Source organism: Syzygium oleosum, unplaced genomic scaffold (assembly GCF_021117445.2).
Source record: "Syzygium oleosum isolate NSW1041296 unplaced genomic scaffold, Sole_v2.1 Sole_v2.03, whole genome shotgun sequence".
Classification (NCBI taxonomy): domain Eukaryota; kingdom Viridiplantae; phylum Streptophyta; class Magnoliopsida; order Myrtales; family Myrtaceae; genus Syzygium; species Syzygium oleosum.
In genome coordinates this window covers 6934496-6956300 of record NW_026607487.1, presented here as the reverse complement: position 1 = coordinate 6956300, position 21805 = coordinate 6934496, and the positions used below count along the sequence as shown (strand labels likewise).

Sequence of the window (21805 nt, the reverse complement as noted above, 5' to 3'; positions counted from 1 at the left end):
AATACTACTTGCATTTCGAAAAACCTTTTTAGCTCAAACGTCTTTGTATTTTGCCAAATGCATTTCCCAAAAAGCTAAACCAAACATGCCCGTAATCGGTTCTCGAGAGTTGGCAGTCGTTTTTTCTTTGAAAAATCCGATTGATTATACGAGAAAGTTATCCATTGAGGATATCTTGATAGTTCGTATGAACAAAAATTTCACCAGAAACTCGTAAATATTATGTACCTAACACGATGTGATCGTAAATTCATTTAATTAGCGTTATCAAATTCAAATTTTTTGTCCTATTGCGCTTGTCCATCAAGATTGCACTTTAACCTAATGTTTAATATGATCCCTTAACTTTTAATTTATTCAATATGGTCCCTGAATTTTTTGTACATGTTTAATATAGTCCTTGATCTAATGAAAATGTTCAATGTAGTCTTTCCATCAATTTAAGTTCAGAAACCACATTTTCCATCAATTCAAGTTTAGGTACTACATTGAATAATTTTACATAATTTCAAGGACTAAATTGAACATTGACCAAAAGTTCATAGATGACATTGAACAAATTAAAAGTTTTGAGACTATATTACACATTGAATTAAAGTTTCGGGACCACATTACATATTATACCAAAGTTCAAGGACTGTGTATCAGGAGTGAGCAAGATGAACTGTCCAAACCAGGACCGGACCGAACCTACCGGTTGGATCCGATTCTCAAGAATATCGGTCCGGTTCCCGGTTCCTTAAAGTGGAACCGGTTTCCGGGCAGTCCGGTTCTCGGTTCTAGGGTGGGAACCGGATCGGACCGAATCGATAAATATATATTTTTCTATTTTTTTCATATAAATATATATTAAATATTATATATATGAAAAATATTTAATATTGGTCCCATTGGAACCGATTGTTCAATTTTTTCATATATTATATATATTTCCAATTTTTTCCATGGCCTTATTAAATCAAAACTACAAAGAAAAGAACGGAACAATTGGTTCTCGATTCACAAATAATATTTAATATTGATTTTATTGGAACTGGACCGGATCATCGAATCGGCCCATGATCCTAAGACTAGCCGGTCCGGTCCCCGGTCCTAAAAATTGGAAATCGATCCTCCCGATTCAATTTCTGGCTCATGAGTTGGATCGAACCGGACCGGGAACTTCGAACCCTTACTGTGTATCATCTTCCCAAGTAAGTTTTACTAATCAGAAAGGTATCATCTTTCCCTCGCTGCAAATTCGATAGGAAGCTGAAATGAGTTCACTCGCTCGATCACTCGGGCGAGCCGCTTCGTCGCCGTCGTCCGGCGCCGCCGTACCGACACTGCGGCGCCTCTGCTCCTCGTCTTCTTTCGACCGTCACTGGACCGCCTCGCCCGCCGTGGCATGGAAGTCCACCGCCACCCCCGCGGCCGAGTCCGCCGATAGGGCATCCGGAGACGGCGGTTCCGGTCCTTCCGCCGCCACCGCCGTCGATTGGCCGAGGCCGAGCGAGATACCGTTTCAGGCCAAGGTCGCCAACTCCGTCACCCTGATCGGTCGCATCCGCATGCCGGTTCAGTCCCAGGACGGTCCCGACGGCAAGCTTTGGGCGGGCACCGTCGTCACTCGCGACAAGTCTCCGGACTCTCCGCCGCTCTGGTTCGTTCGGCCATTCTTCGTTTTTGGGTTTCTCCTTTCTCAGATACTAGCTAAAGAATGTGCGCGTGGAGAAGTGAAAGCAGTTCAATTTATGTAGAGAAAGAGAAAATGTGTGATGATTCTCGTCATTTAGGGGCATGAATTTCGATGGTTGTGGGATCACTTAGCAATTATTCCGGCATTCCAATATAGAAGTTTGTCCATTTATGTATCGAACCACGATTATAATTTATCTTGATAGTATGCGTGGCCTCTCGAAAATTATGTGGAAAGATGTATTGGGTTTGCTTCATGCTGAGTAGACATGCTGTTCTTGGAATGCTAGTCGTGAGTATTCCACCGGGAGCATTTTTGTGAATCCTTTCGACTTTCTTCTTAACAGGATTCCCGTCACATTTGAAGGTGATTTGGCTCATGTCGCGGCTTCACATCTGAGAGAAAATGATCATGTCTGTATTGCTGGACAACTGAGTGCAAATCCACCCCCATGGGACGTTAACCAGGGTCAGACCAAGGTCCAGGTAATTCTCTGAACTGTAATTTTGATGGCACAACATCTTTGGATTGTGGGTTCCTCTTTACTTCTTTGAGTGAGCTGCTCTGGTTGTGTCACCCTTTCTGGGGTTCTAGTTGAAACAAATTATGTATCTGTTAGTACATTTAAAAGTTTTTTAGTCAGCGAATTTTCTTTTCAATCTGCATTGACGTGTTTAAATTGCTTTGCTTTTATATAGGCATAAATGTTTTGAGATATAGTGCTTGATAGAATGGATGGTGAATCCTACAAAATTTATAAATACGATATTGATAAATAGATTTTTGTACTGAGCCACCTGGTGAAATCATGCAATTCAGGTATCAAACCGTATGGTTCTGTTGGATCCATCTTCGAAATGATTTGACATGAATATGTGGGGAAGGTGAGCCAGAATCATGTGATCGACCAAGATTCTCGATTGCATTTAATTCTTTCCTCACAATCAGTCTCTATCCTCCGCAGCAGTATAACTCGCTAAAAACTCAATATGTGTGACTTTCATAATTCATCAAAAATTTAATTTTTAAAAGGGACTTAAACCTAGTTTAGTGATAAGATTTTGAGTTACTTTTACAAATACTAATTGACAGAACAACTAGATCAATGCAAAAAAAAATTGATCGAACAATTAGATCAGCATTAAAATGCTCCTGTTAGAACATTAGATACGTCAACTCATTTAAGTGCAATAAGATAATCCTATAACCATGCTAGTTTACACTAGACCTTGTCATCCTTTTTTCTTTCATTTCCTTCTGTTTGTAGAAGTCTAAATCTAAAAACGAGGCAATGTGAGCTAGAGAGAAGTGATCCTTAACAACTACATTGTGTAAGATCTCAATTTAATAACGTTATTGACATCAATTTCCTTGTTCTATTGAAGGAAAATGTGTAGGAGAATGCTAGTTTTGACAATGCAGAGAAAGAGGGGTGGTTGAGCATTCTAAATAATAAAGAACTTATACTTGGAGAACTTGTTCTCTATTTGTGAGGTAATATGATTGACTATGATAGATAACTCATATTTCTCCTGTAATATTCAAAAGCCCTACCGATAAGACAGTGCATTCATTTGTTATCCTTGATTCTTTTGCAGAATGTTTGGAATAGGGTAGACCTGTAAAAGGCGTGTTAAACTTGGATCTTCAGTATATTATTTAGCGTTCAAAACAACTTGGATCTCCAGTTTAGATCTAAATCAAACATTTTCTTGTTATCACAAGTATTCAGTTAAAGTAGTACTTCTTCTAGAATCCTAGGTTAAAGGTCCATTGGGAGTTTTATGGGTTGCCTTTTCCTTTTTCTATTATGTTCCTTATTCTATTTGAAGTTGGTCATTGTGCTTCTTATTTGGAGGTTGCTGAGTTCGATATGACTATAGAGGACACAATTGATTCTTCTATAATTAATGAAATTCATTGAATCTTGGGTAATCTGAGCTTGCACCCCAAAAGTCAGCAAGGACTTACCTGTTGATCCCATTATCCAAAAGGACAGATACAGCATAAGTTGGTTTTTAGTTTTGGTAATCCTTGCAAGTAACATCACATACTTTTAGGATAGACATCTTTCTTACTGAAATTATATCGACATCAGCGAATATCAGTAGCCTTTCAAAGCAATCTGCCGAATACCTGCATCACGAGCCTAATAACCTGAAGATGATGGATCACTTGTCGTAGTACTCTGGATCTTGAATGCTAGGGATCATTCAGATGACCTATTTATCAAAATGGAGTAAGATGTTATTGAGGTACCCTGCTGGATCCTATTGCACATCCGAATGCCAAATCTAAGAAATTACAAATATTACTCTAAGGCTTACCATAGCAAATGTAAGCATCTATGCAAAATGTTGGGAATGCTACAGTTTTCTGCACTTTATGCAGTTGTACTGTATATCCTAGAGTGACACCAAAACATATGTAAATCAGTTCTTGTCCATGAGGTTATTATGGTATATAATGTTTATTGCACAACTCTTCAACCTATAAAGTCTGTGTTTCATTGCCTTCGGTCTTATGATCTGAGGTTAGAATATTGAAGCTGGATGATCATTTCTATTTTACTTTGTTATTGACATCTTACATGAAGTCCGGAAATACAGTCCAGCTTTAAAACAACTTGCCATTGTTTAGGTATTTTTCTAACAGAATCTTTGACCTTTGGAGTATGTGTTATGGTTTTTGAATTGATCAATTGTGCTTCATGAAATAAAACATTGGTGTGCAGACCCAAAAAAAAAATTATTACATTGGTGCTAGAAGCAAAAATATGGTCTGAAGCTTGCAAGCTTCTTAGGGAGGATCAACAGGGATGTAACTTTGTAAATAGGGGCCGGAAATTCTGATGCATCTGTTACGGCGCTGTTAATGAGTCCCACAGTTATCTTATTAGCCTTAGCACTCTGGAATTTTGGATACAGTTTTAATTTTTCTAGTCACGGATGAAATCATTGCTTTATAGGGTTTGAAATGTTTGAAGGAGAAGAATATGGCACATCTCTTTCATGATTTTTTTGTTTTGTTTTTGTGAAGTAAAGTAAATTATAATGCTTATTAAGGATTTAGTCACCCACGTTTCTGTGGAGCAATCAAGGTTTCATACTTTGGGTATTTAGTTCACAGCACAGCCTTAACCTGATATACACTGTTACACTTGCAGATATCTTGTATATAACTTGATTGTAGCTTCGGGCAGTACAGGTTTCTCTTGCTTTTTTTATGTCTAATGATGATGATAATTTTATTTTTACTTCTCCAAAAGTTATGAAGAGAAAACGGGTTCACTTCTGTTTCTTTCGTTGTGCCTTCAGTCTGTCCACAATTACATTTTCACTCAACAATTAACTAATTGAAGCTGATTTTGATACTTTGGCTTTACCAGGTGATGGTACACAGCATTAACTTTGTTGAAGGATCTTCTCAATTGAAAAAGAGCTCTGTCTCTTATAGACATGAAAAGTCTTCTAGCAGTGGTGCTGGTATGGCCTTAGATCTGTGGTCTTCAACTATGCTTCCTTACCCCATGGAAACACACAAGTCCATTTTGAGACCCTTAAGCAGTCATTTCTGCTTGAATCTCAGTGGTTCTATCTTTGTTTAATTTATGGAGACCTCTTTGCATCAATTAACATCCCATCATCTTAGTTATTCTAGTGAAGCTAAACTTCAGACACATGCCCTGACAAATTTTGGGTGAATTATGCCTGATTGGCGATTACATTATAGTTCACATGCACAAGCTCCTATGGACAGCATGCATATACGCAGACAAACAACAAATTTAGGCAAATAACTTGCATGTTTGTAGTGAAAATCTGGTGGAGCTGCATTTCTTCTTCTTCTTCTATGCCGTTTTTTTTACCTACTTTTTTTCAGTAGTGTCTATGCCTATTAGTCCAAGTTCACTCCTGGTCAGGTTGGGCTAGGAAAGACTGGTATTTAGCTCTTATACCGATGTAAACGATCTTCCAACATCGTTTGACACCCATATTGTACATCAACTATGTCTCTTAAGAAGGACATACAATTCTCCTATTGTTTGGGGGGGGGGGGGGGGATGATGATGATACACCCTCTCTTGTGATAGTTATAAAATGTAAGGTATATGATTATGTTTAGGTCCCTAAACTTTAGGAACAATCTTTTAGATTATGAAAACCCTCATGTGTTGGAGGATCTTCTAGGTAGCACTTGTGAATGGTGGAACTAATGATTCCAAAAGGTCGATATCATTGTGACAGTCAGTAACCTTTTGTGTGAAAAGTAAAAAAATCTTTTACCTAATGTCTTAATTTGAGATATAATTGAAGACTTCATACAAAAAATCTTTTACCTAATGTGTGCTACCCTACATAGTGGGAAAAGGCTTAACTCTTGTTAATATTTTAGCTAACATGACTATTAGAAGGGTCCATAATGTCAACAAGAAAAATCTGAAGGAGTTGCTCTGAATATTAAGTCAGCCATTAAATGGATACTAATCTGAATGAAAAATGCCCACAATCAGCTAAGAAAGGACTTTGATCTTTTGGCGAATCTCATCGTTCCCTCCTATTTAAGTTATTACATGGCTACTATTGGTTACATTCTTTTGAATTTCTATGGTCATTGTCACTATCATTCAGTTACTCAAAAGTATGAGGAAGGCCCGTGGAAAGACCTCATTGATAATCCGACAGACTGGTGGGATAACCGTGACAATAAGCACCGTGGATTGGTGATGACCGTTCGCTGAGACTTGTTTCTTTCATCTGATTATTCTAACTTGTCTAATTCAGATGTCTAATGTTTTTTCAGGTGAGTCCTAAGTACCCAGATTTTAAACGGAAGGATGGTACTGTTGCTCTCTGGCTTGGTAAAGCACCCAAGTGGGTTTTGCCAAAGATTGAAAACCTTCAAATTGACACTCAAGTTAATGGAGCTAAAATTGCAAAGGAGCAAAATGGTTAGTCGTGGTTTATTTCAGTGGTATGCATGCTTTTCATTTACACAATATGATGATTCCCAGATTATGAGGGGTGAAGATCCTCTACCCCTCAAGAGTCTCCTCTTGGTACCTCGATAAATCTCAATCATTGATAAAAATCTCGTTTCCATAAATCAATTGTTTAAATCCATCAAGACACCAAGAGGAGCACCATGCGAATGGACAATTCATATCCGATTTTAAAAAGAAAAATTAGTCAATAGTTCCTTTAGTTTTCTTTGGGGGTGGGGGATTTGGAATGTGTCGATATTGGATTGGGTTGCTTTTCAACTTCTCATATACTCAGTGCAATACATATATGAACAGATTCAATTTTAAACATACTCTACTGCAATCACTTGTCATTATCTGCCTTGGACTACTAGCAGGTTTCAGCCGAACTTTGATAGAAAAAATAATATATTTTACGTCTTTTTCCCTTGAAGAGAAGCTCCTCCATGAACAGGATCATTTGGAGACCTTCATCAGAAGTAAAGAGTTGCATTGCGATGTAACTTCAGCAGAAAATTGAGAAGTAAAACCATCAGGACCTGATGATTTGCCCCCTCATTTCCTGAAGGACCTTATCTTCCAGAGCTCCAACTGTTCAATCAATAGCTGCTTCTGAAATCTGTTAACTTGAAACCGCACCCAATTCATTCCTCCTAAAAGTTTTACCCGAGCAATTCACATCAGGATCTAGGAGCTTTGATAAAGCTTGATTGCATCCTGAGCTACATTGACATGGCCATCAAATCTTTGTCCCTTCTCAGATTAAAGGCTCTAATTGCTTCTTCCCTACTATAACAACCCTGAAGATGGGTTCAGCTTTAAGTTGCATCCATAAATCTTCCTCTCTCCACAATTACCTGAGCTGTATAGGACAGCCAAAGGAAAGATCATTTCTCATTAATTGAGCAACCATTCTGTTGACTGTCAATAAACATAAGAGCTAACCTAAAATTTGAAGTCAAGAGAATCAAAATCCTGCCAGACCTATCACAATTAAAGTTGTGATCCATTGACCTATTGAAACTGAGTGAATGATTTTCAAAGCTCTAGGCTCTAGAATCTAGTTTGTAACGGGCAAAAAAACATTAATATCATGATGAGAAAGAACTAAGAGGATCTACATATTTGCACAGATTCTTACTAAATGGAACACTTGACATCAAGTGTCATAGTTTTGATAATGTACAGCCTCCGTTGGTTTTAGGTGATGATTCCTGGAAGAGCTTGTTGGAAAACCCAGAAAAGTGGTGGGACAATAGGTCAAACAAGGTAATACATTGACTTCTGAGGCATCAAAAGGAAAAGTAACTAACCTTACCAAAAAAAAAAAAAAAAAAGGAAAAGTAACTATTATAAGCCATGATCCCTGTTTGTTTTCTTACAAGTCTCCGTTGTGGTTCTTCATTTTCACAGCTCAAGGAAAAGTCCCCTGACTTCAGGCATAAAGAGACCAGGCAAGGACTTTGGCTGGATGGCTTGCCCTCTTGGGTGCTAGCCAAGTTGCCTCCTATTAAAGCTCATGAAGATGTGGCTAGAAACAAGAGTAATAGCGTGCTCTCTTGATCAATGCAAGTAAGGAAGAAATTCAGGAGGTAGTTGAGTCTGATGACTTGATTCTCAGTTAGTAAGGCATACAAATTGTCAAAGGTTGCTTGGATCTTGAGATACTTGTGTTTGATAGATTTGGCCTGTCAGCATTGCTTGATCCAGAAGCCGCATTACAAGTTTTTTGAGGAAAATAAGAGTTTTTTGGCTGAAAGCGTGGAAAAGGTTTGAATCGTTGTAGACTTGGATGTGTAATGGTGATCGAAACTTTTAGCTTCCTAGTGAACCATAGCATTTCTCTTTTCTCCTCTTCTTTTTTTTTTATTTGATTTTATGTTCTTTGCCTATCGTGTAGATTTGGTGAATATATTGATTTAAAGAGACAATTACATTGGTGAATAAGCATGATTCTGGAGGACTATCAATCAATTAGCAACGTGTATAATGTGTGGCAATATGACGACTGAGGACAACTGGGAGCCTTCTTTAGTCCTTTTGCATGTGTGTTTTTGTGGAGACAGGACTTTATAATATCTAATGCGGTTGTTGGGCTAGACTTTTATGAGTTCGATATCATTTTGATCTTTAGGATGTGACTATCCTATGCTGGAATCGGATGAGGGGTTTTGGATTAAGTTTTGAAGCATAGTATGTGCAGAAAATTTGAACGGCTTTTAAAAGTATAAGTCGAGTCGTTATCAGGATCTACCTTGGGGTTACTGTCTTGGCATGTAACATATTAGTTATTATTTTAGGTATATTGATAAGTTTGTTTCTGATTCATGGTTGGGGAACATTGGTGTCGCCAACTGGTGCAGGACGTGTTCTGTATTAGAATCAGTCAAGTTCTACAGCATCGAAAACAGTCGTCATAAATTGAGGACTGTTTCCGAATGAAAGCTATAAAAGCTTTGGAGCAGAAGCTTAGGAGTTTCGATTGTGGAGGCTAATTCTGATAAGGCTCATGGAGGAAGTTGGGAGGTTGTACATGTCCCTCTCATTTCATCTTCTGGTTGGTCACTAAAAGTAGATTACCTACGAAAGATCGATAGATTATCATAATGGGTACCGACCGAGACTCGATACGAAGCGCAAGAACCATGCCATGATCTCCTCTTTGGTTGTCCCTCTTATGCTAAAACATGGTCCAGATCCCTTCCACGGAGTGGAATACACAGAAATCCCGCTTCGTGGCACACGGAGTTCAAGTGGGCAAAGAAGTTTCAAGAGAAATGCTTTGCCAATCTCTTCTGCACCAATCTGGTTCTCGTACCCATGTTGATTCCACTCTTCATTCTATTGTCTCTAATATGTGATTCAGGTTTAGTTTTCACAAGGAGTATAAAAGGAAGGCCAGTGATGTAAATGTGACAGGATATAAACAAGATGTTACCATGAATTCAACTCAAATACGTTTTAACAAAAGAGAACCGACGTATTAGACTGTAAATTGAAAAAAAAAAAGGTAAAGTGAATTCTTTTATTATCTTAGTATTGATTCTTTTGATGCAAGAATGGGACGACACTGGTGGTCGTTGAACTTCACCTCATCGCCTGGTAACATTTTTTCGTTCAATGTAGTTTTCAAACTCTCAAAGATCGGCTCAAATCTAGTGCTTTCGTAAATAAAGCTAAACGCGGTGCGTTTCACTTGTTCAATTGACAGTCCAAAATGCTCTCACGTTACCCCTTTTCCCTTATTCTTGCAACGACTTTCATTTTCTCGTTAAAAGAATCTTTCCGGCGGCCTTGTCAACGTCGCCACTACCGCGGTTTGCCACCATCCAAGGTCAAACACCATTGCCGCCGCCACCGAACCCGGGCGCCGCCGCCAATCACGGATGACGACGGGAAAGGAGGAGGAGGAAGAAAAAACTTATCCAAACAAGGTGACGAGGTCTTAATTCCGGTCACGAGGCACCGGACCGCTGCAAGTACGTCACGAATTTTAACTTTTCGAAATTACCGTGTAATTATTATTATTGTTGTCACGATATTCATAATTTCGCAAATTGTATATTTCCAACTTCTTTTTTATCCTTCTCTCGAGCATCAGTTTTGGAGTGGCTACAATGTTGAGTTGCTAAGAAGATGATGGTGCATTATCCAAAGTTAAAGGACTCGTCCTACGGACTATGAGATTGGAGTGATTGCTACTAGCGTTTGAATGAAAGAAGGGCGGCCGATGTGGAATGAACAAGCTCAAACATTTGTCGGGCAAAGGCTTGACGCCCTCAAAGCCGCCGCCGCCGCCGCCCGTCGCCGCATCTCCGACGCGTTCGCGCAACGCCGCCATCAATCGCCTATCATCACAAGGGGCTCATCGCGACGTCCTTGTCGCTTTCTCCTCCATGCGCATCGACAGAGTCCCTCCCGATCCTCACACGTTCCCGAGCGTCCTCAAAGCGTGCGCTCATCTGGGCCTCTACCCACTCGGTCTCTCGTTTCACCAGTGCCTAATCGTTCATGGGTTTGCTTCGGATGCTTATATTGCCTCTTCTTTGATCACGTTCTATGCGAAGTTTGGCCAAGTGCGTAGTGCTGGCAAGGTGTTCGACTTAATGCTTGTGAGGAGCGTCGTTCCTTGGACTGCCATAATCGGATGTTACAGTAAGGCAGGTGATTTGGATGCGTCGTTTAATCTGTTGAATGATATGCGTCACGAAGGAGTGGAGCCCAGCTCGGTGACATTGTTGGAGGTGCTTGCCGGAGATTTGGAGCTTACAAGAGTGCAATCTTTGCATTGTTGTGCACTGTTATATGGTTTTGGGTCGGATGTAGTCTTATCGAATTCTTTCTTGAATACTTATGGTAAATGCGGAAGCATTGATGATGCAAAGGCTTTGTTAGAACTTATGGATCAAAGGGACATTGTCTCGTGGAATACTTTGGTCGCAGCATATGCTCGAATTGGTAATTTTGGGGAAGTAATGCAGCTCTTGACTAGAATGAAAGATGAAGGTGTGGAACCAGGCCAGCAGACTTTGGCTTCTTTATTGTCTGCAATTGCAGCACGTGGTGATCTTTACTTGGGAAAGTTGGTGCATGGGCAGATTTTAAGAGCCGGACTCGAAGTGGATGCTCACATTGCATCAATTCTTGTAATTATGTACTTAAAATGTGGTAACTCAGATGGCGCATTTCGAACATTTGAGCTGGCCCCTGATAAGGATGTTGTTCTATGGACTGCGTTGATTTCAGGGCTTGTACAGAATAATAACGCTGATAAGGCACTATTGGTCTTCAAATCCATGTTAGAATCCGGTGAAACTCCCTCTACTGACACGATAGCTTGCACCCTCGCAGCTTGTGCACATATGGGTTCCTATAGTTTTGGAACCTCCATTCATGGTTACGTGTTGAGGCAAAGAATTCCTGTAGAGCTTGCTGCACAGAACTCACTAGTTACGATGTATGCAAAATGTAATCATGTAGTGCAAAGTCGTGCTGTTTTTGATAATATGGAGAAGAAGAATTTGGTTTCTTGGAATGCGATTATAGTTGGTTATGCTCAGAAAGGCCAGCTATCTGAGGTATTCACTATGTTCCATGCTATGAGGGAGGCCCTTCAATTACCTGATCCAATTACTATTGTATCTCTTCTCCAAGCTTGTGCTTTAGTGGGGGCACTCCACCAGGGAAAATGGGTCCACAGTTTCGTCCTAAGGAGTTGCTTTGGACAATGTATCGAGGTTGAAACTGCTTTAGTGGACATGTACGCTAAATGTGGGGACCTGGATAATGCTCAGAAATGTTTTGATAGAATGTCACAACATGATCTTGTTTCCTGGGGAACAATCATTGGAGGATATGGATCTCATGGGAAGGGTGAAACTGCACTGAAAATGTATTCAGAGTTTCTTCATAGAGGTTTTCAGCCAAATGATGTGATTTTCCTCTCCATACTCTCTGCTTGTAGTCATACTGGGCTTGTCAACCAAGGGCTCAGCTTATTTAAATCAATGACCGAAGATTATGGTATTGTACCTAGACTTGAGCATCGCACTTGCATAGTTGATCTTCTATCTCGAGCTGGCAGGGTGTATGAGGCATATTGCTTCTACAAGAGTACATTTCCTCGACCTTCATTTCATGCACTGGGCATACTCATTGATGCTTGTCGAGTTAGTGGCGATGTAGAACTTAGTGAAATTATTGCTGGAGAGATGTCCATACTGGAACCTATTGATGCTGGATGTTACGTGCAACTGGCGCATAGCTATGCATCATTGAATAGATGGGATAATGTGGGTGAGTCATGGGCCCAAATGAGGTCTCTTGGCTTGAAAAAGCTCCCTGGATGGAGCTACATTGAGCTGTTCGGGAAGGTCACAACATTTTTCAAAGATCATGTTTCACATCCTCAGTTTGAGGAGCTTGTGTGGTTGTTAAAAACCTTGAGCTGGGAAATGAAAAGGGACTGCAGTTTAAAAGTTGCAAGTGATTCTCAGCACATCTTTGAGAGTGCTAGGTAGACTTTATGGGTGGTATTAAAGAATATTTAGAAATTTCTCAGAACATAAGAAGCCTGAAGATGTCCCCCCACATCCCTAATTCAGCTTAGATTCTATTTGGCATCACTATGCCTAAGAAAGCTTGTATATCAACTGTTGCATTCTTTTCCAAGATGCATCTCAAGCTTTTTGGAGCTGGTGACACCTAGTAACTATTCAAACTGTGTAGCTTTATGTCACCAGACAACACCTAATTGGAGAACCAGTCACGAGCCATGGAATTTTGTGGGCATAAGGTATTGTGGACTATTAGGGAAAGAACTGTAGGAAAGTGTAATACTTTTCCTTCAGTGCAGATTAGGAGAATTTGCCCCTGGTAAACTTTACTGATTGGATCCAGTGGAGTGGAATGTCACCTTATAGTAAAGATCATTTAATCATTCCCCAATCACGGGAATGGAATCAGCCTACTTGGCATGTGTAGTTCATTCGAAGCGTCAAGATGTATCCTTATGGAACAGATGCTGCGGCAAGTGAACAAATATGGGCCCTGCTGCTGAGCTTGCAAATGCTTCTAGTCTGATTGAGAAATTACTGCAGGTTCCAAGTGATTCTTCGTGTTTTTTGTCATTGGGAGTGCAGTTTCTGTAAATATAGTACATGAAAACTGTAATTTCCCTAGCACTAGATGCAGAATGCCTCTGACTGAACCTTCATTTTATCATTGTTCTTCAGGGGTTTGTCAAAATGGTGGGTCAGCATGGCAATCGGCTCTTGTGGGGACAAAACCAGCGAGTATTGAGTCTTAACATCTAGGTCGGTTCTCAAGGACCCGAGACAGTTAGTTCTGGATGAAAGCATGGATGCTCTAGATTGAACTGAGACGACTGTGTTCTAAGCTCTGGACTAAGTTACGTAAAACCTAACAACACATATTGTAGTTTATCTCCTAAGTGCAGTGAGGGAGCAGTGAGGGATGAGATGATACTGCAGTGATTCCTAGTTGATAAAGGTAGATGTTATTGCCCTTTGTCTTACCAATCGATGTCAACCGAAAAGCTGAATGCTCTACATTAACGAGAAAGTGCTTTATGAACAGGCAGAAGCAAAAACTTTTAGATTTTTGATGCTATCATATATTCTAATGTCAAAATTATTATCAGGGGCGTTGTTTCTATCCCTCCCAAAAATAAAAAAGTTACAGATTGTTAGCGTCTCGTCACTATATTTCTAATATTGGCAATTATACGAATTATTATGGTTCATGATTGCATTCTAAGTCTTGGTCATTGCACAGGTCCTAATGGAGTGTCTCCACTCATGCCGTTACAAGGACAAAATAATATCTCTACAAAGCGCAGCACAGGATCAAGACAGGCCAGAACCTATTATGGACTGAGGAAGGCATTCAAGTTAGCGCGTATCGTTCATCCAATCCAAAAGTTGAGGATCATCAGGCTTTGAATCCTGTAGCTGTCCCTCGCTTTCTGGAGTTGGTGCGCCAACAGGAATTGGTGGACCTTCGGGAGTACTTCCAGAAGTTCCCTTGCATCATCTGGCTATTGGAACAAGCCGGGGACATTATCGGGTTATATTATGCGCAAATTCATTCTGTTGGGTAAAAAGAAAACACATTCTAATACATCTATTGCAAGATCTGTATATCTGAAGTCATGGAAAATGGAATGTTGACTCGGTTCAAATTGTGTCTTGGGTAATGAACTCTTGAATAAGGGAAAACTGCTTTCTTCACACGACCTACAGGGGATCTTGCCTGGATAATTGCTATTGCCAAATCATAAAACTGCAATAATTGTGAATGCACGACGTTATGGCGATCCTACGAAGTGAGTGATTAACAGCATGGTATAATTAAGGATGTGTTTTCATGAGTATCAATCATAGGATTACAATTGACTAATCACAAGAGCATGTTAAAACCTCTTTAATCTTTGCCCCCTTGGCTCAAGAAAAGACTCAATTACTTGATTTTTGGAAGAAATGAACATAGGTAAATCCAAGATGATTAAAACAGTTTGACAAAATTTGAGCACTTCTGCTTCTGCGCAACTCAAGAGAAAAACGTTAAAGAAACAAAAATTTTAAAAAAACTTAAGGTCTGTGAACATTCCAATGGTCTTCGAATGTTCCTCTTTGACTCTATAAATGATACCGTCATGATACCCTAGTCGGCTACTTGGCTGAATGCAAAAGCTTTTTCCTAGAAACTTTCAAGATCCTCTCTTTTACGCTAAGTCCACTAAGAAAAAGGCAGAGGGAAAGGCAAAGTAGCAAGGTTCATTGGTCCTAAATGCCAATCTCTTTTTCTAAGTTTTATCAAGTAGTAATTTTTCCCCTCAATTTCTTTCCTTTTCACAACTTGCTTTCATCCCCCCATAAAAACCTCTAGTGTTGGCTAATGGTATTCACTCTCTTCTCTGGAATAGTTGTGACTGTACACACTCCTTTGAAGTTCACTCCGCTTGTAAATTGTTTGACAAAAATGAGGTGAGAGTCATGAAATCAGCTTCCTCCTTGTTTCTGCTTGATGGGTCCCCTTTTCTAGCATCCCTCTGTTAAGTCTGTATGGTTTTCTGGTTTGCTGTTTGTTCTGCTATATCATTGATTACAGTCAAATTCTACTTCTCAACATAACCATCAGACTTTCGCTTACAAATTTCGTTACTTCTAATGCAAATGTTCTCTAATATTATGGACCCCAAGAAGAAAAACACAAAAGAATTGTCATGTCAATGTGGCCAAAAAGTTCATGTTGGTGCTATTTCATATCGCGCTGATCAGTTCATGCATAGATTTGCATATCCATATCTGAACCTGTTTTGGAATTAGGTTCTCCTTCATTTCCCGCCATATACAAATAACCAGTTGCTCACTCTACTAAAGTTCTATTGTTCAGGCATTTTAATTGGTAAATTATAGCAGAAGATTTCATTCTCTACCTAGACAACAATGGCTAATGAGAAAGACGCAGATGAACACTCGCGAACATACCTAATAGATGAGCTCACAAGTCGATCCCCAGTGCTGGAGACAGCAAAACAAGATTCAAGTGATTCCGAGGATAAAGAGGATCTCTTCCCTAGAGTACCGTTTTACAAGCTTTTCTTGTTCGCAGATCCAGTGGACTATGTTTTGATGCTCGCCGGTTCTATTGCAGCTGTTGGGAGTGGCATCAGCATGCCCCTCATGACTCTATTTTTTGGACAACTGGTCAACTCTTTCGGTGACACCGGAAATACCAAAGAAGGGGCAAATGCAGTTTCCAAGGTTATCCCGGCAATTCTCATGACACAATGATTGTATTTACATAAAAGTACTTCCTTAGAATTTTGGATTGACTTGGTCATAAAATGGTCTATCTTCTTTGCAATCAATGCATCTTGTTCTTTATTCTCATTAATATGTATGGTCTGCGACAAATTTTGTACGAAAAGGTAGCTTTGACAAAGCCCTTCCACGAAAACTTTTTCAGGTTTGTCTGAAGCTTGTTTACTTGGCTGTTGGATCCGGTGTTGCAGCTTTCACACGTAAGTTCTGCTAGTCTGCTCCCTGACATATAAAGTTAGGTATTTGTTCTCGAAGTGGTTCAACATTTTCTTTAACTATGACACCAGAGGTAGCTTGTTGGATGGTCACTGGAGAGAGACAAGCTGCAAGAATAAGAAGCTTATACTTGAAGGCATTGTTGAGGCAAGAAATTGGCTTCTTTGACAAGGAAACGAATACGGGTGAAATCATTGGAAGGATGTCAGGCGACACTGTTCTTATCCAAGATGCCATGGGCGAGAAGGTATAATGCCCAATGTGTTACACAAAATGCTTCGATCACGATATTTTATCGTATTTCTTGGAACTTTTTCCTTCTAATTGTGTGGTTTTCAGGTGGGAAAGTTCATACAGCAAGTTGCCATATTCTTCGGAGGCTTTGCTATTGCATTCATCAAAGGGTGGCTTCTCACGCTAGTTATGCTAGCTTCAATCCCTCTCCTCATCTTGTCCAGTGCCGTTTTTAACAGAACTCTTGCAAAGCTGGCTTCTCGTGGGCAAACCTCATACTCACAAGCAGCAGCTGTTGTAGAGCAAACAGTCGGATCAATAAGAACTGTATATTTATCTATAACAGAAACCTATGTCCTTAGTTCTTAAATTCAAATATTTCGAATCAAAACTCCGATGATTTTGAGTGAATGAGAAGTTGCTTTCCAGGTCGCGTCGTTTACAGGAGAGAAGCAAGCTATTGCTAGGTACAAAGAATCTATGACTAAAGCCTATCAATCTGGCGTGCACGAGGGCTTGGTCTCAGGGATGGCATTTGGTACACTTATGTTCGTCGTGTTTTGCACTTATGCGTTGGCGGTTTGGTTCGGTGGGAAGATGATCCTTGAGAAAGGGTACACAGGGGGGGACATTGTCAATGTTGTTCTCGGTGTATTGTCTGGATCCACGTAAGCTCAGTTCTCCTAACATCTCATCTTACCTAACTAACTTAAATAAGAAAGAAAGGGTAATACTTTTTCCTAATGCATGCCGAGCGACTTTGTATTGTCTCGCTTCAGTCCTCAAGTTCGTAATTGTGTTACTTTTTTATGAGCTGTCAAGTGTACATAATTCTTCCGGTCCTCAAGCCCATCATCCCGTCGTTCTTTTCATCTATTAGAGAATGGTCTGGTACGCAGCATATACTGGAAGGGATTTGTACAGTTGCATTTACACTGACCCTTGGAGTTTTTTCAGGGCCCTAGGACAGGCATCTCCATGCATGAGTGCATTTGCTGCGGGACAAGCAGCGGCGCTCAAGCTGTTTGAGGCAATCAACAGGAAGCCACAGATAGATGCTTACGATCCTTCAGGACGAACACTAGACAACATTCATGGTGATATCGAACTAAGGGATGTGTATTTCAGTTACCCTTCTAGGCCAAATGAACAAATATTTAGCGGATTCTCTCTTTCCATACCTAGTGGTACAACTACTGCTTTGGTTGGAGAGAGTGGAAGTGGGAAATCAACCGTTATCAGCTTGATCGAGAGGTTCTATGACCCGGATGCTGGAGAAGTTCTTATGGATGGCATCAATCTCAAAGAGCTTCAGCTCAAATGGATTAGACAAAAGATCGGGCTTGTCAGTCAAGAGCCGGTGTTGTTTACATCTAGCATTGGGGAAAATATTGCATATGGTAAGGAAGGCGTGGCTGCCGAAGAAATTAGAGCAGCTGCTGAGCTTGCAAATGCCACTGAATTCATTGACAAACTACCTCAGGTTACTTTTGCTCATCTAATTGTCATTCATGTTGATACGCAGATTCTCCTTCTATATTTCTGTATTCATATGCTTTTTGTTCTTAAGGGAATTGACACAATGGTTGGCGAGCACGGAACTCAGTTGTCTGGAGGACAAAAGCAAAGAGTAGCAATAGCGAGAGCAATTCTAAAGGACCCGAGAATTTTGCTTCTAGACGAAGCCACGAGTGCCCTGGATGTAGAATCCGAGAGGATTGTGCAGGAGGCACTTGATAGGATCATGGCCGACCGGACAACTGTCATAGTAGCCCACCGACTTAGCACAATAAGGAACGCAAATACAATCGCCGTGATACACCATGGCAAAATTGTTGAGAGAGGTTAATCTTAATTTACTGGAAGTTCTATTATTGATGGCAAGTCTTCAGAGGTTTGCCATGGCAGCTGTGCAAATCCTAATCATGGAAAAAACATGACTATTTCTCTGTTGCATTTTAATTTATCAGGTTCTCATTCTGAGCTGGTCAAAGATTGCAATGGAGCATACAGCCAGCTTATACGACTGCAAGAAATTGCCTCTGTGTCGGAACAAAAGGAGACGGTCAATTTGGGTGAGCAGGAAATAGCTGGTGATTCCTTGAGAAATTCAAGTCGAAGGATGTCCTTCCGGCGTTCAATCAGTCAGGGATCCTTGACTGGAAGTACCAGTCACCGCCTGTTTTCAGACAAACTGACTAATAATTCTTGCTCGGAAACAACGAAAAGCCTTCGGAATGTTTCTCTCCGACGAGTGGCTTATCTAAATAAGCCAGAAATCCCAGTTTTAGTGCTGGGAACTTTAGCAGCTGCCGCAAGCGGAGCAATATTTCCCATGTTTAGCATTCTCATCTCTGGTGTAATTAAAACTTTCAACGAGCCACCACATGAGCTCCGCGAAGGAACAAAGTTTTGGGCTTTGATATTCCTTGCTCTTGGTTCGGCGTCCCTTTTGGTCCATCCGATGAAATCCTACTTTTTCACCGTGGCCGGGTGTAAATTGATCGCACGAGTCCGGACTATGTGCTTCAAGAAGGTGGTTCACATGGAAATAAGTTGGTTCGATGAAGTGGAGCATTCAAGTGGTGCCATCGGTGCTAGGCTCTCTGCTGATGCAGCCGCTTTAAAAATTCTGGTTGGGGATGCGCTCGGTCTGATTGTTCAAAATATTGCAACTGCCATTGCAGGTTTTGCTATTGCTTTTGTGACGAATTGGCAGTTGGCTTTTATAATTCTCTCCTTGTTTCCTTTCTTTGGAATCAACGGTTACGTTCAAATGAAATTCATGGCAGGGTTTAGCACAGACGCGAAGGTAATTTCCGTATTGCATACTTCTTATGGCATGAATGAATAGATTATAATTGATTGAGCAGCTCATGCCATGCGAGGTCATTATCTCAGACCAATGGTTTTAACTGATTGATTGATTAGTAACTTTCTTGTGATTACTCTTAGAAAATGTATGAGGAAGCAAGTCAAGTTGCGAATGATGCGGTGGGAAGTATCAGAACAGTTGCTTCTTTCTGTGCTGAAGAAAGGGTGATGGATTTGTACCGGCGAAAATGTGAAAGCCCGATGAAGAAAGGAATAAGGCAGGGACTAATAAGTGGGATAGGATTTGGGTCGGCCATGTTTTTCCTTTACGCAGTCTTTTCATGCAGCTTCTATGCCGGAGCCCGGCTAGTCGAGCAAGGCAAGATGAAGTTCTCTGATGTTTTTCGCGTAAGGTTCTGCCTATAAACAAAAAACGTCACTTGATCCACTATGACACCCACTTGATATGCAGTTGCTTGATGCTTTACCTGCAGGTTTTGTTTGCTCTTGAAATGGCATCAGTCGGAATCACCCAGTTGAGTTCTATTTTTACGGATGCTGCCAACGCAAAGGGCTCGGCTGCTTCCATATTAGAGATCCTTGATAGGAAATCCATTATCGATCCTGGCGACGACTCGGGAATAACAATAGAAAATCTCAAAGGAGAGATCGTGTTCGACCATGTCGGTTTTAGCTATCCCACCAGGCCCAATGTCCAAATATTCCAAGATCTTTGCTTGGCAATTCCTTCCAGCAAGGTACCATCCTATGAAACGATTCCCTGTAAATAGAAAGAGAGTTTGCATCTAGTAAATTCTGGAACCCGAAACAACTAACAGCACAGACTGACCAATTTTTATCATCAGACGGTTGCGCTTGTTGGAGAAAGTGGGAGCGGAAAATCTACGGTTATCTCGTTGTTGCAGAGATTTTATGACCCTGATGCGGGTAACATTATGCTCGATGGAATTGAAATCCGGAAACTGCAGCTGAAATGGTTGAGGCATCAGATGGGCCTGGTAAGCCAGGAGCCCGTGTTGTTTAACGACACCATTCGTGCCAACATCGCGTACGGGAAGGAAGGGATCGCAACGGAGGCTGAAATCGTAGCTGCTGCAGAATTAGCCAATGCAAATGGGTTTATTAGCAGCTTACAGCAGGTTCGAACCACAATCTTTTGTTCCGCTTTTTTAATAACTTGCCATCTTTCATTCTCATTGCAGTCGAAATTTTGAAATTCGTTCAGGGTTACGACACGATAGTAGGCGAGCGAGGGATCCAGCTTTCTGGTGGACAGAAGCAAAGGGTGGCCATTGCGAGAGCCATAGTGAAGGCGCCAAAAGTGTTGCTACTTGATGAGGCGACGAGTGCTCTCGACGCCGAATCGGAACGGGTAGTCCAGGATGCATTGGACCAAGTCATGGTGAACAGAACCACCATCGTCGTAGCCCACCGCTTGTCCACGATCAAGGGCGCCGACATGATCGCCGTGGTGAAAAACGGAGTCATCACGGAGCAAGGGAAGCACAAAAGTCTGATTACGATAAAGGATGGTGTGTACGCTTCGATGGTGGCACTGCATTCGAGTACTTCATCCAAGTGAGCAGATTGTGTTGTTCTCCTAATTTTCCCGGATTCCTTCCCAGCTTATAAACTACAGATTGAATGTTTAGAGTACATGAGAAAGTTCTCGCTCTTTGATGCACTTCTCTTCGCCGAAAACTTGTGGTAACTCTCTGCAAATGCATGCTATCGGTGCTATGCGGCAAGAAAGCACAAACTACAGATCAAACCTACCGTCAGGAATCTCACTAAAATGGGCCAATCCTAAAAGTCACAATACCAAGAGAAGTTGGGAACCTTCCATTAGATAGAGAAATCATGCTTGCGGTTCCTTCACCTTCCCTAGAACAAGTTAACCGGCATTATCCCTGCTGAGATCGCCACCGATGTGAAACCTATCGACCTGCCTATGTATAATCCTTACTGTCACTATTCAACAGGGTTCATTGGGCGGTATCTTTCATCTAGGACTCTCTAGCAAATTAAGAGTGGTCAGCTCATCGTCATCAGAAAACATGCTAACTAGAAACTTTTTCCCGGCACGTGCGTCGGAATTCCAAACTGATTTTGCTGAAGTTGGGGGGTTTGAACTTTGCTAACATGGAACATTCCTAGCGGAATAGCGAGCAGCGAACCACTCGTGCAGCTTCTGACTTGCTCGAAATCACTTTATGAATTGGTAAAAGTAAAAGCTTTTAGATTTTCGATGCTTTCATATATTCTAAGGTCGACATTAATATCGGGGGCATTGTTTCTATCCCTCCCAAAAATAAAAAGTTACAGAGATTGTTAGTGTCTCGTCACTACGTCTCTGATATTGGCAACAATAGGGATTATTATGGTTCATGATCGCACTCTAAGTCTTGGTCATTGCACAGGTCCTAATGAAGTGTCTCCACTCATGCCGTTACAAGGTCCAAACGAATATCCACAAAGCGCAGCAAAGGATCAAGACAGGCCAGAACCTAT

The 21805-nt window shown here is 40.9% G+C and overlaps 3 protein-coding genes across 6 annotated transcripts; all 3 read left to right on the top strand.

Annotated features, from left to right (window-relative positions):
* Positions 1–1175: 1175 nt before the first annotated feature.
* LOC115687450 (protein OSB2, chloroplastic) lies at positions 1176–8609 on the top strand. The gene is made up of 7 exons (XM_030613031.2): positions 1176–1642; positions 2025–2163; positions 5067–5163; positions 6310–6401; positions 6482–6629; positions 7867–7931; positions 8076–8609. Exons 1-7 carry the CDS (start codon positions 1257–1259, stop codon positions 8223–8225), a joined length of 1077 nt encoding a protein of 358 aa, XP_030468891.1. The 5' UTR covers positions 1176–1256; the 3' UTR covers positions 8226–8609.
* A 1241-nt stretch (positions 8610–9850) lies between these two features.
* On the top strand, positions 9851–20978 carry LOC115687468 (ABC transporter B family member 3-like). 4 transcript variants are annotated; one of them, XM_056309351.1, is made up of 13 exons: positions 9851–10096; positions 13959–15949; positions 16155–16209; positions 16297–16472; positions 16565–16786; positions 16889–17127; positions 17417–17942; positions 18030–18303; positions 18430–19271; positions 19415–19681; positions 19768–20031; positions 20140–20433; positions 20520–20978. In XM_056309351.1, exons 2-13 carry the CDS (start codon positions 15632–15634, stop codon positions 20874–20876), a joined length of 3834 nt encoding a protein of 1277 aa, XP_056165326.1. In that variant the 5' UTR covers positions 9851–10096; positions 13959–15631; the 3' UTR covers positions 20877–20978. The 4 variants fall into 4 exon arrangements, with proteins under 4 accessions (XP_056165326.1, XP_056165325.1, XP_030468912.1 ...); XM_056309350.1 differs by lacking the exon at positions 9851–10096 and adding an exon at positions 13391–13477; XM_030613052.2 differs by lacking the exon at positions 9851–10096 and adding an exon at positions 13533–13673.
* On the top strand, positions 10138–13793 carry LOC115687469 (pentatricopeptide repeat-containing protein At4g04370). Its single transcript, XM_030613053.2, has 2 exons — positions 10138–13261; positions 13397–13793. The coding sequence occupies exon 1, from the start codon at positions 10400–10402 to the stop codon at positions 12680–12682; it is 2283 nt and encodes a 760-aa protein (XP_030468913.1). The 5' UTR covers positions 10138–10399; the 3' UTR covers positions 12683–13261; positions 13397–13793.
* Positions 20979–21805: the final 827 nt, after the last annotated feature.